This window comes from Quercus suber, unplaced genomic scaffold, assembly GCF_002906115.3.
Source record: "Quercus suber isolate HL8 unplaced genomic scaffold, Cork oak 2.0 scaffold_666, whole genome shotgun sequence".
In the NCBI taxonomy this organism is placed as follows: Eukaryota; Viridiplantae; Streptophyta; class Magnoliopsida; order Fagales; family Fagaceae; genus Quercus; species Quercus suber.
In genome coordinates this window covers 60,340-83,130 of record NW_027070107.1, presented here as the reverse complement: position 1 = coordinate 83,130, position 22,791 = coordinate 60,340, and the positions used below count along the sequence as shown (strand labels likewise).

General features: G+C 33.5%; 2 protein-coding genes across 4 annotated transcripts; both read right to left on the bottom strand.

Moving 5' to 3' along the window:
• Positions 1 to 485: 485 nt before the first annotated feature.
• LOC112040640 (RNA-dependent RNA polymerase 1) lies at positions 486 to 17,398 on the bottom strand. Its single transcript, XM_024073525.2, has 5 exons — positions 17,290 to 17,398; positions 7,991 to 8,532; positions 5,318 to 7,230; positions 4,411 to 4,561; positions 486 to 1,517 (listed from the first exon to the last, which is right to left on the bottom strand). The coding sequence occupies exons 2-5, from the start codon at positions 8,504 to 8,506 to the stop codon at positions 681 to 683; spliced, it is 3,417 nt and encodes a 1,138-aa protein (XP_023929293.2). The 5' UTR covers positions 8,507 to 8,532; positions 17,290 to 17,398; the 3' UTR covers positions 486 to 680.
• Positions 10,537 to 17,404, bottom strand: LOC112038837 (RNA-dependent RNA polymerase 1). 3 transcript variants are annotated; one of them, XM_065765946.1, is made up of 4 exons: positions 17,290 to 17,404; positions 14,190 to 14,736; positions 11,500 to 13,391; positions 10,537 to 10,718 (listed from the first exon to the last, which is right to left on the bottom strand). In XM_065765946.1, the coding sequence occupies exons 2-4, from the start codon at positions 14,703 to 14,705 to the stop codon at positions 10,544 to 10,546; spliced, it is 2,583 nt and encodes an 860-aa protein (XP_065622018.1). In that variant the 5' UTR covers positions 14,706 to 14,736; positions 17,290 to 17,404; the 3' UTR covers positions 10,537 to 10,543. The 3 variants fall into 3 exon arrangements, with proteins under 3 accessions (XP_065622018.1, XP_065622019.1, XP_065622020.1); XM_065765947.1 differs by lacking the exons at positions 14,190 to 14,736; positions 17,290 to 17,404 and adding an exon at positions 13,870 to 13,907; XM_065765948.1 differs by lacking the exons at positions 14,190 to 14,736; positions 17,290 to 17,404 and adding an exon at positions 13,520 to 13,813.
• Between the last annotated feature and the right edge of the window lie 5,387 nt (positions 17,405 to 22,791).

Below are 22,791 nucleotides of genomic sequence, written 5' to 3'. Positions count from 1 at the left end.
GACCTAATGTACATTAGTCAATAGTCACTCTTAAAGTCAGAAATATGATAATTGGCATACTCCAACATACTTTCAATGAGCTCTATTATGGGAGTCACTGACATTATTTTTAAGTGGTTGTTTTCTGCCTCTTATGTAACAATCCTGTCTAGAATACCTCCAAATGCATCAAAAACTACATAATGTTGTGCTCATTTCCTTTTTAAAGATTCGGATTGACCAGGAGAAGATGAGTCATGATGAATTATATATATACAAAAAAGAGAAGATGAGTATTGATATGAACGCATCTAGCTGTTCCAGATGAATGACAATACGAATTTTATTGCTTTGTGTTATCAGGTTTAATTGGATTTTTAACAGTTCAGTTCAGCCTGCAGAGTTGAGCCGTCAACAAATATAATGAGGGCTTCAAAACCACTACTGTGGGTCAAGATCCTCTAGAAAAGGAAGAAACCATAGATCTATATAATTAAACGATCGACTTTGAGTAAAATCATCAGCTTAGGCATTTACATCTTATTAAAGTGACAGAATATTATACACAACTTTTAAGTAAATATTACGTACAAACCTTAAATTCTGCACTTTTCTATTTACATACATATGATAAGGTTAAAGGAAAAGTTAAGCTATAGAGATCATCAAATGTTCAAGAGGGGACAACAAATGCAAATTTCTCAATTCAAACGCAATCCACGGGTGAACTGGTGTTCCAGAGAAAACAGGTTTAGAGCCCTTCTTTTTTTCGCCTTTTCCTTCTTAATGTGGATCAGCTTGTCATAAACACACCATGGAAAGCTAAGGAAATGATCTCGATTCATACCCTCATTGTAGGAACCCCAATAACTATGATGATATGTGACATGGTACCAAGCTGAAGCTTTTGCGTAAACATCATCAGCTTCAGAATCTAATTTACTTCCCCTCTCATTGAACCAGGCCTTGGCTTCCTTTCTCAAGGACCTTACAGCCATAGTAATTGCTTCTGAGTCTCTTCTCTTAGTGAAAGACTTGCCCATCCTAATAATATTCCCACTGAGTATCTCAGCCTCAGTTTTGATGCCATAATAGTCCATCAAGTTTCCCAACTTGTCATCGTAATTTCCCTTGTAATAAACAGCATCATCAATGAAATCCTCAAAGCCATCAACTTCCATATCAGAGTCATATGACCTCCTTGCAGCTTCGGCAGTGAAGGACTTAGAATAATTAGTATTTGGTGCAATGTCTTTCACCTCCCGGAAAAGCTTTCCAATCACATTGCATGATCCATAGGTGGGTTTGTCAGGCTTCTCCATGAAATCTGGGTATTCTTTGACATGAAGTTTAGGTGGTATTACAGCTGGCACACCAGTTTTATTAAAGTCAACTGCAATTGAAAATAGCTTCGCAAGCTCTATGCATGGGCCACTCATTGCTTTTGAAGGCTCTTTATCTGCAAACGCAGTGTGGGCATTGGCAATAATTCCTAAGCTGTCATTGACTATGTAATTGGTAAAATACTCCTCGACTTCCTGTAATTGAGAAAAAAGACACCTCACATTGGAATTTGTGGGAAATAGAATTTTATAAAAGTAGTAAGGAATGAGACTTGAAATAAAATTGAGCAGAAACTTAAAATTCATTGAATTTACTGTACATTATGACATATACAGGAATGCAAGTCATCAATTCAATGCTTTGAAGGATTTTCCTGGAATCCAATTCGTGTAATGCTGAAAAGACTAAGCTACTATACAGCTAATGTTTTAGTTTCCATGCTGATTGTATATAAAATGCTGCCCCTCTGGTACAATTTTTACCATGTATTAAACAATACATAGAAATTAGGCTTGTATGAAATCACAACCCAAATAAAATGTTAAATAGTTCCTATTTTAGATGACCATCAGATGCAAAACAAATCTCTCAACAGATTCCTTTCTCAAGGACCTTACAGCCATAGTAATTGCTTCTGAGTCTCTTCTCTTAGTGAAAGACTTGCCCATCCTAATAATATTCCCACTGAGTATCTCAGCCTCAGTTTTGATGCCATAATAGTCCATCAAGTTTCCCAACTTCTCATCGTAATTTCCCTTGTAATAAACAGCATCATCAATGAAATCCTCAAAGCCATCAACTTCCATATCAGAGTCATATGACCTCCTTGCAGCTTCGGCAGTGAAGGACTTAGAATAATTAGTATTTGGTGCAATGTCTTTCACCTCCCGGAAAAGCTTTCCAATCACATTGCATGATCCATAGGTGGGTTTGTCAGGCTTCTCCATGAAATCTGGGTATTCTTTGACATGAAGTTTAGGTGGTATTACAGCTGGCACACCAGTTTTATTAAAGTCAACTGCAATTGAAAATAGCTTCGCAAGCTCTATGCATGGGCCACTCATTGCTTTTAAAGGCTCTTTATCTGCAAACGCAGTGTGGGCATTGGCAATAATTCCTAAGCTGTCATTGACTATGTAATTGGTAAAATACTCCTCGACTTCCTGTAATTGAGAAAAAAGACACCTCACATTGGAATTTGTGGGAAATAGAATTTTATAAAAGTAGTAAGGAATGAGACTTGAAATAAAATTGAGCAGAAACTTAAAATTCATTGAATTTACTGTACATTATGACATATACAGGAATGCAAGTCATCAATTCAATGCTTTGAAGGATTTTCCTGGAATCCAATTCGTGTAATGCTGAAAAGACTAAGCTACTATACAGCTAATGTTTTAGTTTCCATGCTGATTGTATATAAAATGCTGCCCCTCTGGTACAATTTTTACCATGTATTAAACAATACATAGAAATTAGGCTTGTATGAAATCACAACCCAAATAAAATGTTAAATAGTTCCTATTTTAGATGACCATCAGATGCAAAACAAATCTCTCAACAGATAAATAGAAGACAACTCTCTTAACCAAACCGAAGAACCCACAACACAACTTCGAATGCCTTTCAGTCATTTACTACCATGCCAGGGCATTAATAACAAAAAATTAACAAGTATTGGCTACTTGATATCACCAGTATCTCCTCCCCCCATCCGAGATATATTTGGGACGTGTTTATTATGATATGAAATCATCAAGCATTTCAAATAAACTAATACTTTCTTTTCCTTCTTTTCTAAGTCAAATATGAACCTGTGATTGTCAAAAGTCCTTCCACTCCACTGAAAGTTACCTATTAAGAGTGTTACTCCCACATTGACAAGAAGAGAAGTGGGGAACTGTGATTGTCCCTATAATTAGAATAGTGGTGTAACTTCTGGAGAATGTGTGTGAGAATTGGTAGACAAATCTTTTATGTTAGTGTGAGAGCACCTTCAGGTATATTGGGGCTTTGGGTTTGTAAATGTTTATTGTGTTTGTGAGGTTCATGAGAGTAGTTGTAATTCCTAGTTTTATAGTAAATTTTGGTTGGGGCAAGAGAAAATAATTAGTTTTGGTTTGCAAAGAGGTAAGAAGAAATGACAATCGAATTTGCCAACACAATCTATGACAAGTAGCGTGCATACCAACAGAATATTAAAGAGGGGAAAAAAAGCCAACATGCCTTAGTACCCAAAACAGTCAATATTTTATCAACTCCTCGTTTGATTACGAGAACCCACTTTGCAAAAACCATAATCTTAAACTAGGGCTCCTACTTTGACTAGTAAATCAAACCTTAATTGAATCAAGCCAAAGCACACACATAAAGACCAACGTGCCTCAATACTCAATACTCAAAACACTCAATATTTTATTAATCAACTCCATCTATTCTTTGAGTACATTAAACATAAATATATGCAAGGACTCTTTCCTGTACTAGTAGTATTAATACTACTAGTTTGAGAAGTCCTCATAAACTAAAAACTTGATAAGGCAATAACTAATAAAAGACAAACTTGGACTCAAAGAAAATAAAACCTAAGATACTTAGGATCTCCAAGAAAATTATAAACTCAACTAACCTACCAAAATACCTTTGATTCACAAGGGAGCAAAAGTTACAATTTTGTATCTAAATACAAAATTGACCACAACTAGTTAAATCAAACCCATTAACCCTAAGACACATATAACTAAACTTTTAAAATCACATCACTTACTTTAACCATGCTATGGTTGCGCCATAATTGGTGTTGCCCATGGACTTAGACAGAATATGTGGAACCATTTTGGTATCGTGGTGCTCACTATTTTACTGCTTCATGCGTTTGTCACAACAATTATAATGACATCAAGCCACACAAGGGGGGAAGAGAAGGGGGGGATAGAGATATCATGAATCATAACATTGAGATACCTTGATAGAAGGACAAATTAAGAATCGAAGACGTCAAGAAAACAACGAGAAGCTACAATTTAGACCCAAAAAAATCTCCCCAATTACTTGTACATATTATCATTTTATCCAAGAAAGCCATACCTCAATGGTAACGTCATGATCCAACTGCAGACTTTGTGCTGGAGTGTAATCCATTGGCTGAATTTGCAGAGGAGGAAGGAGTTCACGATCCCAACAGACAAAGTAGATATCTCCATCCAAGTCACTACCCGAACACTCATTTGGATGAGGCCTTATATTTTAAATTTTTTTAGATCAGAAGTCCATGATTACATGGAAGTTTTACACAGGAAATCAAAGCACGGTCAGTCACAATCATCTTTAGAAAAAATTCCCCTAAATAGCTTTCAAAAGAATGAACTATATTTTTCCTCATATAAACTAATTGATGATGTTGCAGACAAAGCATATAGAAAATAATGGTTTATCTTGCACTGAAGCTGAAGTCCTAGGTTCCAAATTACAGAGACTTAGAATATCCAAATTGGTTCAGATGCCAAAATGCCAATATCATCTGCATCTCAAACTTTAAAACCACAAGGGAAAGTGAAGTTTTCGTGTCACATAGACATTTAATTCCCTTGTGAGAGAATAACATTATCTAAAACATTTATTTGAACCATGATTACATTATTCTTTCCCTTTTCGGGAATTTTTTGGTATAACTCTAACAGGAAGACTGCCACATCGCAAACCTGTATCCATGTTTTTATCATGTTTTAACAAATGACAAGCATATTTGACAAAATTATTGCTAACTAGAAAGAGACAAGACTAAGCCTCATATATAAAAATTGAAGGACTTCATGGAAATTTATCCTCAAAGGTTGCAGTTGCAGCATATTATCTGCAGAGAATAGATTCTAGCAGTCAACTAAATCAAGTGGATATTTCACATAAAGACATGAGAGGCAAAGCTAAAAGTTGACATCCTATAATTCAACTAAATCAAGGATTAAAGTTGCAGAAGTACTAGAAGATAATTTACCTAGATCCTTTTTGGGGAAATACAATACAGTCCACCATATGGTGCAAAGCTGGCACATTAACAGCCTTCAAAACACGCACATCTCCTGGGTGCAAGCAAGGATTTTTTGCCACAACTATTTTCCCCACAACAACTTTCTGATCTGATCCACTGCCATGGCACATGCTGAAATCATTGTATAGCTGCCTATGTCTATTGCAAGAATACTGCACAAATACCTCACCATATTCCAAGGTTCTGGTTTCATCTAGACATCCCATCATTGCTCTTCCATTTGGAATAAAAATTCTTGCTTTAGTCCTTAATTCCAACAACTTTGATGACCGGAAAGTCTGCAGCATCATAGAAAGAAATGGTTCAGAATCAGGCCTATAACCACACATGAGTATTTCCTTTAGAACATTGGTATTCTCTCCTGGGGACATCATATCCAGAGCCTCCTGTGCCCTTAACGGGTCTGTTAATATAGCATCAAGTTGTTCTACAGCTTCTCTTTGTTTTTTCTCAAAAACGTAATCCTCAACTCCAAGGGTAGACAAAAGGGTGATCAATTGGCGATTTAGAAAACAAGGTTGAAACTTGCTAAATGCCAAAACATCTAGCTTTGTGTTATTAGATTCATACTTAGACATGCTCTTCCTTAATGATAATTTCACAAATGATGTCGGATCAATTGCCACAACACCTTTGTACCCAGCATATCGAATCTGAAATGCAGATGGAGTTTGTCCCTTACAATTGCATTTTAAAGCCACTTTCTTAGCAAATTCAGCAGATATTTTTCCAATTCCATCAGAGAAGACATAATTGACCCCACCATATTTAATCTCTATGTCAGGAATAATATCAACTTCATGCCTACCAACACTAAGAGTTTCTGTGGATGAGCTGAAGGATTGACCCAGTCTGGCAGCATATTTCGCCACATTTTTAATTTGGCGAAAATTGCCCATCCACTCTCTGATATCAGCAGCATTAAGTCCCTTTCTTGAAGCAAACATCCACAATGAATTCTCTCGTAATTGACTAGATGAGAATGCAAGAAATTCAAACTTCTTATCCCCAATCACTAGGCCATTTCTAAGAATAGATAGAATCCTTTTGTAGATTCCAGTTCTTCTATCCTCATTCCCAGAAGATGCACGTGGAGATAAATCTGTTGAATACATTTTATCTAATTCCTCATCAACAAATGAGACACGAAGAAAATTATCAATATCTTCAAGATAATGGCGTAGGACACGATTTGATACATTAATTTCTGGACCACAGAAGTAAACCTTACAAGGTGTTATCTGAACCCTATGTACATACACCAACCCAGAGTCTAATGATATAGCAGGAGACTTTGGAGGATACCTTGATGTGATGTAATTTCTATACTGCTCACTGTAATTTCTATACTGCTCGCTGAGCCACTTTGAAGGCTCATAGCAACATTCTTTTATGTGAAAGAGTTTCTCCAGGGCACATTCTATATAGGAAATCTTAATTTTTCTTGGATCAATCAAGCGGTAAAAACTAGCATCAAGTGTTGGTCCTGCAAGACAACCATTCTGAACCAACGAGTTAATTTTAAACAAGATCTCATATGGTAAAGCAACACCAGGCGGAGGACTAACAACAGGCACTAGATCCAGATTGGATGAAAAACTAGACCCAAGTTCCAGGATATATTCTTCTTTACTTTCTTTGTAAAAAGCAAAGTTCTCCTGAAAATTTGGTAGTTGGTGACCAGAAGGAAGCTCCAAACACAAAAAAGAAGACTGCCCAACACAGCATGATGGAGTGAAATCAGTTGCACGGATCCATTGATCATCAGGAATTTGCATGAAATAATTAAGAATAGGATTGTCAAATTCATTTCCTGATGTGCGTACAGCCTTCTCATAAATCCGAGGAGCGCCAACTAACTAAAAAAAGAAAGACAAAAAGAAAAATATTATAATATAGATATTTATAAGAATCCTACCATCAATGTGCACTAACAGTAAGTGTAAGGAGAAAAAGTAAAGTCATTTTGTAATTATAAAGAAGATAACATGCTTTGTCAATAGCTATAGCAAGCATCAACATATACCTAGAGTATATGCTTATTTAGTACTTGTTCATACTAGGCACAAAAATTTCTCTTTATATGAACCTTGCACAAGATAAGTAACTACTGAAAATATTATTTTGCATAAAAAATTCAATTTATATATGCATCACAAGTGTTGCACTGATAAGTGCTCCTAAGAATAAGTATAACTGTTTACAACAGAAGACAGAAAAATCAAAATTAGAATTTCAGAGTTTATGCACAACTATAAGATGATAAAAGAAGATAGGATGAACTTTTTTATTGGTAAACTACACATGCAACCAGTAGGTCTTGAAGCCAAAACTTTACCCTCCAGCCCATTATTATGAGAGAAGGAAGTGCTAGTTGAACCATAGTCCACTGGCAGATGAACTTCTTTGAATATATAGTCCAGATATTATTTAAATTATGTAATTCGTAACCCTTGTGGGGGTATATTTGTAATTTGAATATGATAAAACCAGTGTTCACGTGACTTGATTCAACAAAATAAAATATGCAAATTGTTCAACCAATACAATGGAAAAATCAATAATTAAATAAAAATATTTGTTATGCTAAAATGAACAATCAAAACAAAATAGACCAACCTGAATCAGAAGATACTTCACAGATTGACCAGGAGGATGATGTAACTCAATTTGCCAAATATTCTCATAGGAAAGATCAAGTTTGTATTCCACATTATTATGGGACAAAAAAAATTGTAATTTCTGCAATCCAGCCCCAAATTTCACAGAAACATTCACCGCTTTCCATAGAGTTACAAATTTTCCGTTTGAAATCTGACAGCCAAGATGCAGCTTTATATTTTCCATGCTATGCAGAAAGGTTCTTGGCTTTTGTACAATATCACGCTCCATTTCCCGAGCCGTCAAATAAGAGGCCCCATACCATAGGCGTTTACTAGCCCAGGAGATAATCAACTCGGCATATCTGGTGGTGGTGAATTGAATGATAGCATATGCCAGTGGATGCTTACCTCTGCATTGCCTAATCTTAATAGCATAAATAGTTCCTTCACCTGTATATCGCTCCACAAATTCCTTAACTGCCTCTGCAGTCACAGCAGAATGGAATCCATTCAACTGAACTGTCTTACCCATCCAATTAATTTGACCAGGACTCTTTTCTGCCATAACAAGTCAGTTATCAAAAATATATTAATGTTTTGCACGAGCACAATATATCATAAAACAGGAAAAAAGTGTTTAGCATTTCTATCAAGACAATAAAAAATTTACTCCCTCTTTCATAGAAATTAATGATAAAATAAATACCTTACCAAATGAAGCTTATTGAAATAATTAGTATAAATGTTAAAAGTTTTGAAAGTGTTTAAACCCAACTATTTAAGAAGTAAAATTGCATAACTTAGTGAAAGATCATAATAGTTAGAAAATAAAAAAACCAACAAGTCTTTATCAATGCAAGAAAGGCAAGAAAAAAATCAAGCTTCTATACAAAAGACAATTATCATCCAGAAATCAAGTCCATAGTATGGATACTTCCAGACCAGACAATAAACATTTCTATGAGCATCCATAAAATAATATTTCGAGGGGAGATCAATCTTTAACTAGACGCAGTCAGAGAAAACAAGGATTGTTTAAGTATGTAACTATCATCATGAGATCCATCACTCTTAGTCTCCCTGAAAAATTGATGTGGAATTTAATGTATCTCTTCATTTTGTGCATCACCTACTTGTTACATGCTGCTACCTCACCAACTAGTCTCTCATTTTTACTGCATCACCACACAGCCATGTCACACAATCAAATAAATAAACACAAAGTTAAATACTAAGTAACCACTAAGATTTTGGATGTACTTCCACTGCCACTAAACATTTGAAAGAATGTGGTTCTCACTCTCAAAAGAAAATCCAATACTTCAAAAGTTCTAATCAAATGCTGCATAAGAGTGCGAAATCTTGTACTAGATCATTGAACTAATAATGGGTAAGATCATAGATCAAAAGAAAATCTAGCACTTCGCAACTTCTAATAATCCCCAGGCAAGAATGGTTAAAAATTGGACTAGATTGTTGAATTAACTAAGTGTAGGAATATAAATCTGTGCTTGACAATAAGTCCAACCAAATCATTAGGGGCTTTCCTTGTAGGATCACTCTTCAGTCCTAAACCTCTGTCTATTCCTAAATTTGACTAGGCCATACGAATATCATTCTTTCTTAAGATTATGATAATGTTGACTAACAATATTGTGTATCTCACTCATATTCTATTCTACATAAAACTCTAACCTTCACCGTCAAGTCGGCCTTTAGCAAAGGGGGAAGCTATTCTTCACAGTATAGCCTAATGTTCAAAACAAGTCTCTATGCTAGATCATAAGAAGTGGATAACAGGGAAAAAAAAATCATAAACAACTAATATTTTCTAATATTAGAATAAATAAGCATTTCAATGAAATGATATGATAGGCACATGCTTGTGAGGGTTTTGATCTACTGTGTAGCAAGTTAGAAAGGTTCAGATCTCTACTATTCAATGTGACTGGTGACAACATCAAGAAGTGGAAGTAGAGTGGCTTTGGCTCTTGATTGATAATATGACCCATAATTAAAAGAAGACAGATCACTTTTCTTATTCACTTAGTAGCAGTTTGAAAAATAAGCAGAAAATTAAAGACATCTTGATATATACCAATAACTAATCAGAAAACACAGTATCTATGCCAACTTATAGATTTACATAAAACAAACATAACTAAAAGACCCCCATAAGTGTTAGATAGTGTAGCCAGATTATCCACTAAACAAAAGCACTATGAGAATGATAAAATAATGCTCATACTCAAAATGCATCAAAATTAATCAAACAAACTAGTATGGATTACGGAGTAGAACAAAGAAACCTTTACAAGAAATAAAGCAACCCCTTTATCAATTGAAAATTCCAAACAATTTCTACCCAGTAAAGCAAATTACGCAAAAAAATTAAAAAAAAAAAAAAAAAAAAAAAATAGGGGGGGGGGGGGGGGATAGAGATATCATGAATCATAACATTGAGATACCTTGATAGAAGGACAAAATAAGAATCGAAGACGTCAAGAAAACAACAAGAGAACCTACAGTTTAGAACCCAAAAAATGTCCCCAATTACTTGTACATATTATCATTTTATCCAAGAAAGCCATACCTCAATGGTAACGTCATGATCCAACTGCAGACTTTGTGCTGGAGTGTAATCCATTGGCTGAATTTGCTGAGGAGGAAGGAGTTCGCAATCCCAACAAACAAAGTAGATATCTCCATCTAAGTCACTACCCGAACACTCATTTGGATGAGGCCTTATATTTAAAAAAAATTTTAGATCAGAAGTCCATGATTACATGGAGGTTTTACACAGGAAATCAAAGTACTGTCAGTCACAATCATCTTTAGAAAAAATTCCACTAAATAGCTTTCAAAAGAATGAATATATTTTTCCACATATAAACTAATTGATGATGTTGCAGACAAAGCATATAGAAAATAATGGTTTATCTTGCACTGAAGCTGAAGTCCTAGGTTCCAAATTACACAGACTTAGAATATCCAAATTGGTTCAGATGCCAAAATGCCAATATCATCTGCATCTAAAACTTTAAAACCACAAGGGAAAGTGAAGTTTTCGTGTCGCATAGACATTTAATTCCCTTGTGAGAGAATAACATTAAGTATCTAAAACATTTATTTGAACCATGATTACATTATTCTTTCCCATTTTGGGATTTTTTTGGTATAACTCTAACAGGAAGACTGCCACATCGCAAACCTGCATCCATGTTTTTATCATGTTTTAACAAATGACAAGCATAGTTGACAAAATTATTGCTAACTAGAAAGAGACATGACTGAGCCTCATATATAAAAATTGAAGGACTTCATGCAAATTTATCCTCAAAGGTTGCAGTTGCAGCATATCATCTGCAGAGAATAGATTCTAGCAGTCAACATGTAGAATCTTGCTAGCTCATAAACAAAGTGGATATTTCACATAAAGACATGAGAGGCAAAGCTAAAAGTTGACATCGTATAATTCAACTAAATCAAGGATTAAAGTTGCAGAAGTACTAGAAGATAATTTACCTAGATCCTTTTTGGGGAAATACAACACAGTCCACCATATGGTGCAAAGCTGACACATCAACAGCCTTCAAAACACGCACATCTCCTGGGTGCAAGCAAGGGTTTTTTGCAACAACTATTTTCCCCACAACAACTTTCTGATCTGATCCACTGCCACGGCACATGCTGAAATCATTGTATAGCTGCCTATGTCTATTGCGAGAATACTGCACAAATACCTCACCATACTCCAAGGTTCTGGTTTCGTCCAGACATCCCATCATTGCTCTTCCATTTGGAATAAAAATTCTTGTTTTAGTCCTTAATTCCAACAACTTTGATGCCCGGAAAGTCTGCAGCATCATAGAAAGAAATGGTTCAGAATCAGGCCTATAACCACACATGAGTATTTCCTTTAGAACATTGGTATTCTCTCCTGGGGACATCAAATCCAGAGCCTCCTGTGCCCTTAACGGATCTGTTAATATAGCATCAAGTTGTTCTACAGCTTCTCTTTGTTTTTTCTCAAAAACATAATCCTTAACTCCAAGGGTGGACAAAAGGGTGATCAATTGGCGATTTAGAAAACAAGGTTGAAACTTGCTAAATGCCAAAACATCTAGCTTTGTGTTATTAGATTCATACTTAGACATGCTCTTCCTTAATGATAATTTCACAAATGATGTCGGATCAATTGCCACAACACCTTTGTACCCAGCATATCGAATCTGAAATGCAGATGGAGTTTGTCCCTTACAATTGCATTTTAAAGCCACTTTCTTAGCAAATTCAGCAGATATTTTTCCAATTCCATCAGAGAAGACATAATTGACCCCACCACGTTTAATCTCTATGTCAGGAATAATATCAATTTCATGCCTACTAACACTAAGAGTTTCTGTGGATGAACTGAAGGATTGACCCAGTCTGGCAGCATATTTCGCCACATTTTTAATTTGACGAAAATTGCCCATCCACTCTCTGATACCAGCAGCATTAAGTCCCTCTCTTGAAGCAAACATCCACAATGAATTCTCCCGTAATTGACTAGATGAGAATGCAAGAAATTCAAACTTCTTATCACCAATCACTATGCCATTTCTAAGAATAGATAGAATCCTTTTGTAGATTCCAGTTCTTCTATCCTCATTCCCAGAAGATGCACGTGGAGATAAATCTGTTGAATACATTTTATCTAATTCCTCATCAACAAATGAGACACGAAGAAAATTATCAATATCTTCAGGATAATTGCGTAGGACACGATTTGATACATTAATTTCTGGACCACAGAAGTAAACCTTACAAGGTGTTATCTGAACCCTACGTACATACACCAACCCAGTGTCTAATGATATAGCAGGAGACTTTGGAGGATACCTTGATGTGATGTACTTTCTATACTGCTCACTGAGCCACTTCGAAGGCTCATAGCAACATTCTTTTAGGTGAAAGAGTTTCTCCAGGGCATATTCTATATAGGAAATCTTAATTTTTATTGGATCAATCAAGCGGTAAAAATTAGCATCAAGTGTTGGTCCTGCAAGACAACCATTCTGAACCAACGAGTTAATTTTAAACAAGATCTCATATGGTAAAGCAACACCAGGCGGAGGACTAACAACAGGCACTAGATCCAGATTGGATGAAAAACTAGACCCAGGTTCCAGGATATATATTTCTTTACTTTCTTTGTAAAAAGCAAAGTTCTCCTCAAAATTTGGTAGTTGGTGACCAAAAGGAAGCTCCAAACACAAAAAAGAAGACTGCCCAACACAGCATGATGGAGTGAAATCAGTTGCACGGATCCATTGATCATCAGGAATATGCATGAAATAATTAAGAAAAGGATTGTCAAATTCATTTCCTGATGTGCGTACAGCCTTCTCATAAATCCGAGGAGCGCCAAATAACTAAAAAAAGAAAGACAAAAACAAAAATATTATAATATAGATATTTATAAGAATCCTACCATCAATGTGCACTAACAGTAAGTGTAAGGAGAAAAAGTAAAGTCATTTTGTAATTATAGAGAATATACCATGCTTTGTCAATAGCTATAGCAAGCATCAACATATACCTAGAGTATATGTTTATTAAGCAGTTGTTCATACTAGACACAATAATTTCTCTTTATATGAACCTTGCAGAAGATAGTAACTACAGAAAATATTATTTTGCATAAAAAATTCAATTTATACATGCATCTCAAGTGTTGCACTGGTAAGTTCTCCTAAGAATAAATATAGTTGTTTACAACAGAAGACAGAAAAATCAAAATTAGAATTTCAGAGTTTATGCACAACTTTAGATGATAAAAGAAGATTGGATGAACTTTTTAATTGGTAAACTACACATGCAACCAGTAGGTTTTTGAAGCCAAAACCTTACCCTCCAGCCCATTATTATGAAGAAGGAAGTGCTAGTTGAGCCATAGTCCACTGGCAGATGAACTTCTTTGAATATATAGTCCAGATACTATTTAAATTATGTACTTCTTAACCCTTGTGGGGGTATATTTGTAATTTGAATATTATTATTTGAATACGATAAAACCAGTGTTCACGTGACTTGATTCAACAAAATAAAATATGCAAATTGTTCAACCAATACAATGGAAATATCAATACTTAAATAAAAATATTTGTTTAGCTGAAGAGAATATATATATATATATATTAAAATGAACAATCAAAACAAAATAGACCAACCTGAATCAGAAGATACTTTGCAGATTGATCAGGAGGACAATGTAACTCAATTTGCCAAATATTCTCATAGGAAAGATCAAGTTTGTATTCCAAATAATTATGGGACAAAAAAAATTGTAATTTCTGCAATCCAGCCCCAAATTTCACAGAAACATTCACCGCTTTCCATAGAGTTACAAATTTTCCATTTGAAATCTGACAGCCAAGATGCAGCTCTATATTTTCCATGCTATGCAGAAAGGTTCTTGGCTTTGGTACAATATCATGCTCCATTTCCCGAGCCGTCAAATAAGAGGTCCCATACCATAGGCGTTTACTAGCCAAGGAGATAATCAACTCAGCACATCTAGTGGTGGTGAATTGAATGATAGCATATGCCAGTGCACGCTTACCTTTGCTTTGCCTAATCTTAATAGCATAAATAGTTCCTTCACCTGTATATTGCTCCACAAATTCCTTAACTGCCTCTGCAGTCACAGCAGAATGGAATCCATTCAACTGAACTGTCTTACCCATCCAATCCAATTACTTTTACCAGGACTCTTTTCTGCCATAACAAGTCAGTTATCAAAAATATATTAGTGTTTTGCATTAGCACAATATATCATAAAACAGGAAAAAAGTGTTTAGCATTTCTATCAAGACAATAAAAAATTTATTCCTTCTTTCATAGAAATTAATGAAAAAATAAATGCCTTACCGATTAAAGCTTATTGAAATAATTAGTATAAATGTTAAAAGTTTTGAAAGTGTTTAAACCCAATTATTTAAGAAGTAAAATTGCATAACTTAGTGAAAGATCATAATAACTAGAAAATAAAAAAACCAACAAGTCTTTATAAATGCAAGAAAGGCAAGAAAAAATCAAGCTTCTATACAAAAGACAATTATCATCCAGAAATCAAGTCCATAGTATGGATACTTCCAGACCAGACAATAAACATTTCTATGAGCATACATAAAGTAATATTTTGAGGGGAGATCAATCATTAACTAGACACGGTCAGAGAAAACAAGGATTGTCTAAGTATGTAACTATCATCATGAGATCCATCACTCTTAGTCTCCCTGAAAAATTGATTTTGAATTTAATGTATCTCTTCATTTTGTGCATCACCTACTTGTTACATGCTGCTACCTCACCAACTAGTCTATCATTTTACCGCATCACTGAAAAGATTTAGTCTAAGCTTTGCAAACTACAACAATGGAGTTTACACAGAAAAATACTCAGTGAAGCTATAGACTCAGAGAGAGAAAGAAGAGATGATTAGAGAATGAAAATTCTGGTAGAATAAATTTCTTAACTTTCATTACTGTTCTGTACAATATATATATACATCAGCATCTATAACTGCTTTCTCAGAAATCCAGAAATCACGGAATAGATCCGGAATTTGTGGAGGGAAATTAGGAACTAACTTAACTGCTATTAACTGTCTAACAGACTAAGTTTAAGGACTCACACCAGTTATACAATCTCAGAAATCCAGAAATCACGGAATAGATCCGGAATTTGTGGAGGGAAATTAGGAACTAACTTAACTGCTATTAACTGTCTAACAGACTAAGTTTAAGGACTCACACCAGTTATACAAAAACGCAGCGTTTCAAGATGTTAACCTCAGCTATACAAAACGCAGCGTTTCACTTAAGTCTATTAACACTATACGTTTAAGTAGAACGACACCGTTCTGAGGGATAGTTGAACTAGCCGTTGAGAACTAGCCGTTGCTCATCATCAATGCTCTGTTTTGTTCTGGAACTATTCTCAACAATCACCACACAGCCATGTCACACAATCAAATAAATAAACACAAACTTAAAAAATAAGTAACCTCTAAGATTTTGGATGTACTTCCACTGCCACTAAATATTTAAAAGAATGTGATTCTCACTCTCAAAAGAAAATCCAATACTTCAAAAGTTCTAATCAAATGCTGCATAAGAGTGCGAAATCTTGTACTAGATCGTTGAACTAATAATGGGTAGGATCATAGATCAAAAGCAAATCTAGCACTTCACAACTCCTAATAATCCCCAAGCAAGAATGATAAAAAATTGGACTAGATTGTTGAATTAACTAAGGTTAGGATTATAAATCTGTGCTTGACAATAAGTCCAACCAAATCATTAGGCCCTTTCTTTGTAGGTTCACTCTTCAGTCTTAAACCTCCGTCTATTCCTAAATTTGACTAGGCCATACGAATCTCACTCTTTCTTAAGATTATGATAATGTTGACTAACAATATTTTGTATCTCACTCATATTCTATTCTACATAAAACTCTAACCTTCACCGTGAAGTCGGCCTTTAGCAAAAGGGAAAGCTTTCCCTCATAGTATAGCCTAATGTTCAAAACAAGTCTCTATGCTAGATCATAAGAAGTGGATACCAGGAAAAAAAATCATAAACAACTAATATTATAATATTACAAGAAATAAGCATTTCAATGAACTGATATGATAGACACATGCTTGTGAGGGTTTTGATCTACTGTGGAGCAAACTAGAAAGATTCAGGTCTCTACTATTCAATGTGACTGGTGACAACATCAAGAAGTGGAAGTAGAGTGGCTTTGGCTCTTGATTGATAATATGACCCATAATTAAAAGAAGACAGATCACTTTTCTTATCACTTAGTAGCAGTTTGAAAAATAAGCAGAAAATTAAAGACATCTTGATATATACCAATAACTAATCAGAAAACGCAGTATCTATGCCAACTTATAGATTTACAAAAAACAAACATAACTAAAAGGCCCCCATAAGTGTTAGATAGTGTAGCCAGATTATCCACTAAACAGAAGCACTATGAGAATGATAAAATAATGCTCATACTCAAAATGCATCAAAATTAATCAAACAAACTAGTATGGATTACGGAGTAGAACAAAGAAACCTTTACAAGAAATAAAGCAACCCCTTTATCAATTGAAAATTCCAAACAATTTCTACCCAGTAAAGCAAATTATGCAAAAAAAAAAAAAAAAAGGCCCTTTGATCACTTTCACTTGCTAGCATTACATAGTCACAGAAACCCATATAACTGATGAAGAAAAAAGTACATATTATGGGAGTCTCAGTGTCAGTTTCTCACCAGAAATAAAGGAAAAAAACCCCAAAAACTATGAAGAATGTGAGAGAACACAAACAGAGAGTGTCTATCTACTCTTCACTCTTCACTCTCTTTTGTTGGCAATCCTAAGTCAATTCCTCAGACTAAAACAAATATACTTAGAATTAAAGCGGAAGGAAGGTAATTATTCCCTACTTCGCGGGACCCTTTTGGTTAAACTATTTCTGCTGACTTGTTAAGCTGACGTTGCCATGACCCAATATTGGATTTTTCATTCTTCAACACGCTCAGACTTACGTGCTACTGACACGTTTCGATGTTTGGTTGGTTTGTGAAAGCAAGGAGTCTCTTATAGCTAATAGTTTTAGGCCACGTATTGAGTTACTCTGTCTGTGCTTCTGTGTTCTAGATTCTCTCTCATTCATTTCTATTTGGAGGTAAATAATTTATTTTTAGGCTGAATCTTTGCGTTCTGTAACGTGACACTATCATATATGACTATATAATAAAGAGTTATTTTATTCCACTGCCATAACTTTTTGAATAAAGCAAAAAGATAAAATTTAGATAATATAAAATTATTGGTAAAAATATTACATAACACTACTTTTATGAATTTTGCTAATGTGTGCTCTTAAGGCACACAATAATTATCATTTTTTAAAAAAAAATTTAAAAATTTAAAAAGCATTGACAATTTTTTTAAGTTTCAAAAAAAATGTCTCCAAAAAAAATGGTTAATTTGTGTCCTAAGGCACACATTAACCGACCTTACTCTTATTTATGTATTACAATTTTTGTCGCATCTTTGACAAAATATGATTAAAAAAAGATATTAGTCCAGTTGTGGAAACTGAAAATCAATCGTTCACACTACTTTTCCATAGCGTCCGTACAGTGGGTGGGTCATGGACCCTAGTCTAGGATGGCTCACGAGCATGGTCAATTTCTCACATGGAAAAAAGGTACTCGAGGAGAAAAAAAATATAAGACCGCAAATTTTATTACAATTGTAATGTGACAAATGATAAACAGTGGTAAAAAAAAAAATTATGAAATAGTTTGCTTTGCAATAATCCGCTCATTGGATAATCTAAGCATAATATGAAAGACATGGCAAATGATTACTCTCCCTTATCGCAGACGATAGTCAAGGATAAGTCTTTTATCCTTTTAGGCATGTGGAAAATGAATAAAAGAGAGAGAAGTGACTACGTAATGATTACAATGCCAATATTCCAGGCTTTCCAGCCCAAAATACCAGGCACTGATTCAGGGTACTAGAAGAGGAGTGAATTTTCATGCCATATACTTTATACTACTATTTAAGAGAATTTTTTTTTTTTTTGGTATGGAATTTTTTTTTTTTAATTCTCTTAACTCCTCTATGTTTAAATAGAGACAAAATTAAATAATAATCTGATAAAAATAAAACTTTAACTCCCACTAAAATATTGCCTAAAAAATAAGATCGCTCTTCTGTTAATTTTCAAATTATTTTACCTACTTATAAATTAGATTCTCAAAATAAAAATTATATATATAAAATAAAAATATAGGTTTTTTTTTGCTACAAAATAAACGTGTAATATTTGTTCATTTTTTGAAGTTAGCCTCATGACACTCCTAGTTGTATTAGTAGTTTTAAATGCGTAATATTAACAAAAAAAATATGTAAACCTCAAATTAGAATTAATGAAAAACTATGATACTAAAAAAAAAAAAAAACTCATCGCACACGCAAAATGCATGTGATGAGGCTAATCTTTATTATGGGTCTAGTTAACAGTGCCGTTAGGTATCCAACAAGTGTGCCATATTTTTTTTCACGGACAATTTTTTTTTTTTTCAATAAGACCAAATACTTGTTCCATTTCTCTTCCACTCATTTTTTTTTTTCACAGACAAGAAAAATGTTCACAAGTTAAATTTTTTTAACAAGACCAATATATCTTTTCCATTTCTCTCCCACTTAAAACAAATTCTTTGCTCCATAAGAAATAAAAATAAAAATAAAAATTCTTTGTCTTCTCCTAAAAGCCACACGTACAACACTACAAAGAAAACTTTTCTTTTCTTCCATTTTTTTTTTTTGGTGGGATATTAAAATCAATTTGGATTTTTATTTTATATTTGATATTAAATAAATAAGAAAAAAATAATATTTGATCCCTAAATTTTGGTAGTAGTCAATTTAACCCTTATTAATTATTATTTTAAGGTTTTAGTCAATTTTATTTCTACCATCAACTGACCAACGAGAAATGACTGTGGCAAACGGTGTGAATTGCTAGCACACCTAATACTACCTAGTCAATAAAATAATAATAATAATAATAATAATAAATTTAAATAAGCAATTTGGTCCTTGTTATTTTAACCTTAATGTTTGTAGAATTGTAGTGGTGGATTTGGCTTAGTGGCAGTGCAAAACTGTTTTGATGGTGGTGATTTGGGATCAGTGATGGTGATGGTGAATTTACCAAGAAAATGCAAGAAAGTAAAAAAGAAAATTGAAAAAATAATTAATAAAAATATGTAAATAAAATAATTATTTATTACTAAAAAAGATGGTATTATTTCCTAAAAATGATTATTTATTACTAAAAAAACAATATTAAAATTTTCAGTAAAATAGAAAATAGTTTTAATTACCAAACTTTTGGTTCAACAAAATAAACACAAATATTGCTAGAAATACATCCAATTTCACTAGTGTCATTATTTAAGAAATGTTGGAGTACAATGGCCTAATATTGTCAAATGAAATTTTGAACATTTAGTAGTAAAAATTAATGTTATACTCCCATCTATTAGTCAAAAAATTTCCTTAGAACAAATTATGATTCTCACTTGCAACTAAATTCTCATCCATTAATGCCATAAGATTGCAACATATATTAAAAATAAAAATTAACATTGTATTTTAATATTTTTAAAAAATAAATATGAATTAAATAAATAATTTGCACCTTGTTTAATAATTCCTTAATCCTTCATTGAACTTTTCTTCATCTCTGCTTCTCTTTGATAAGGGTAAAATGAAATAGAGAAGAAAAAATAAGTGAGTTTTATATTGGTAATTTGTAAATGGTAAAGTGAAAGAAAGTCGAGAGTAAAATATTGGTAAAGTGAGATTTGGTGGGGAAATATAAAATGTGAAAGAGAGGAAAATTAACATTTCAGCAAAATATTGGTTAAAACATTTTTGCTTAGAGAGAGCAAAATCAACTTTTCTAGTTATGGGAGGGTTTCATAGTCTCGGCCCCCATTTAGTAGGTATTGTCTACTTTGGGCATGCTTTTTTGCAACGTCTTCACGATTTTGCTTAATCTCACATCGGAGAGAGACGTCTCCCACACATGTGTACCACTACTACACATATGTAGTAGGCTCAAGCTTATAAAGCACATGTGGGAGGTGTCTCTCCCCGATGTGGGATTGAGCAAATCTTTGAGGAAAAATCCAAAAAGGACAATTCCTGCTAATTAGGGGCTAAGACAAGAAACCCTCCCACACTACCCTTATCAATATCATCACTTCAACTAAATTAATTGAACTATAGGCTCTTAGTTACATATTTAACTAGTCAACAATCTGTTCAATTCACGAGAAAGTTTAACATAATATGATTTTGTTTTTCTAAATATGAAATTTGATGATTTTATTTGAAAATTGAACTATATATTCTAGCATTAAACATTTATTATGATTGTGTTTATATTTGGAAATGTATATTCTACTACTTAAATAAAATATGAGTGGATGATTTATATATATAGAATATAGTTTAAAATTAATTAAAAAAATATGTATTGTTCAATATATAGCCTAAGATTTTCTCTGTTTTGTCAAAAAAAAAAAAAAAATACAAGTGTATATATTTATATGGCCTAAATAGAAAGATCATGTATTCAATTTATTGAGTGATTTCGTGAAAAAGAAAGGTCATGTGAATTAGCCATATTATGTATTGGAAAAAATCTTAGAAGAACTTTAATACAAAATTTTAATTAGTAACAAATTTTTTTAAATATATAAAATAAAAAGCTTCATTTTAATCTTTACCTTAAGCCCCAAAATCCATATAGCTGCCTCAATTCAATTACAGAAAATTTTTACCCCTCATAAATAAATAAATAAAACCTTTTTAGAGTTGTGTTCCTATTGTCCACCTTTTCTTTTGTATCGGTACTCCTAGAGAGTGTCCTATGAATCCTGGATTTAGACACCAGCTGTCGGTGTCAAATGGACAAACTTGATGTATTTGCTCTATGTTGTTGTAAAACGTTATTTTGAGTTTAAAATAAGTATTGTAAAATCTTTATAAAGAATTGTTGTTGCGGAATGAAGCTTTGAGTTTTAAAATGCTATATTTTTAGGGGGTGTTTGGTAGAGTAGTTTGAAAATTGTTGTTTGTAGTTTTTTAAAATACGTGTGAGTAAAAAAGTGTGTTGAAATGCGTAAAATGCTATTTAAAAACTAAAAGATGTTGTTTGAAAACACAAACTAAACGGGCCCTTAGGCTCTCAAAATGCTCGACCTAAATAGATACCCATTTCTACCAAAGGAAAAAAAAGGTTTTGATTACACTAGGAAATTATCACATTCCGTACAAACCAAAAATAATGAGCTGTATCCCATAGGTGAACCAGTAATGAAAAGGAAGGAACCTCCCATTGGCTTAGGAAAAGTCACGGACAAGAAGCCTTTTTGTATTCTAGTGCTGATTCCCTAATACTACTTTGGAAACCTTCATGGGGGGGTCACCCTGCTCTCCAATAAGGGGGAACTCTCTCCTTGTGGAAGTTTAATGTGGGGGAGACCTATCCTGATCGTCCTGTACACAAAGCACCGATTGAGTCTTTGAAAATTGCAAACTTCTTCCCTAAGTATTTGAAAGGAACTATCCACTACGCCACTTCTTACTTGAACCATTGCAATATCACTTTGCATAGATTTTTTTTTTTTTTTTTCTTCCCAATTATCGTAACTATTTGAATCAGATGTGTAATTTCCAGGCTTAACAAATATCAAATAGGCCTACATTTGTTAAACTAACCTATCAAGCTTATCTATCTAGACAAAGTTTGGCTTCAAACTTAAGCTACAATTCTCACTAAAAAAAAAAATTAAAAATTAAAATGACTACATATTTTAAAAATTTATTTGTTGGATTGCATACTCTTTATGTTGTTAATACATTTTCTACCAAAAAAAAAAAAATGTTGTTAATACACATTAAATTTTGTGTCAATCAGATATTATTTATTATTTAATTCATAAAATTATTTTTTATGCATAATTTTAGACGACACAAACTTGAAATTTAAATTGATAACATAACTGTTGATTTTTTTTCTTCTGAAAATTTTGCAAGCATGGAAGATATAAAAAAATTTAATAATAATAATCCTAGGGTAGATTTGTTAAAATTCACATCCAATAAAAATGTATTAAGTAGAGTCATAGTCTTAGGCCATAACTAATAAGCTTGTAGCCGTACTTTGTCCAATCTACAAT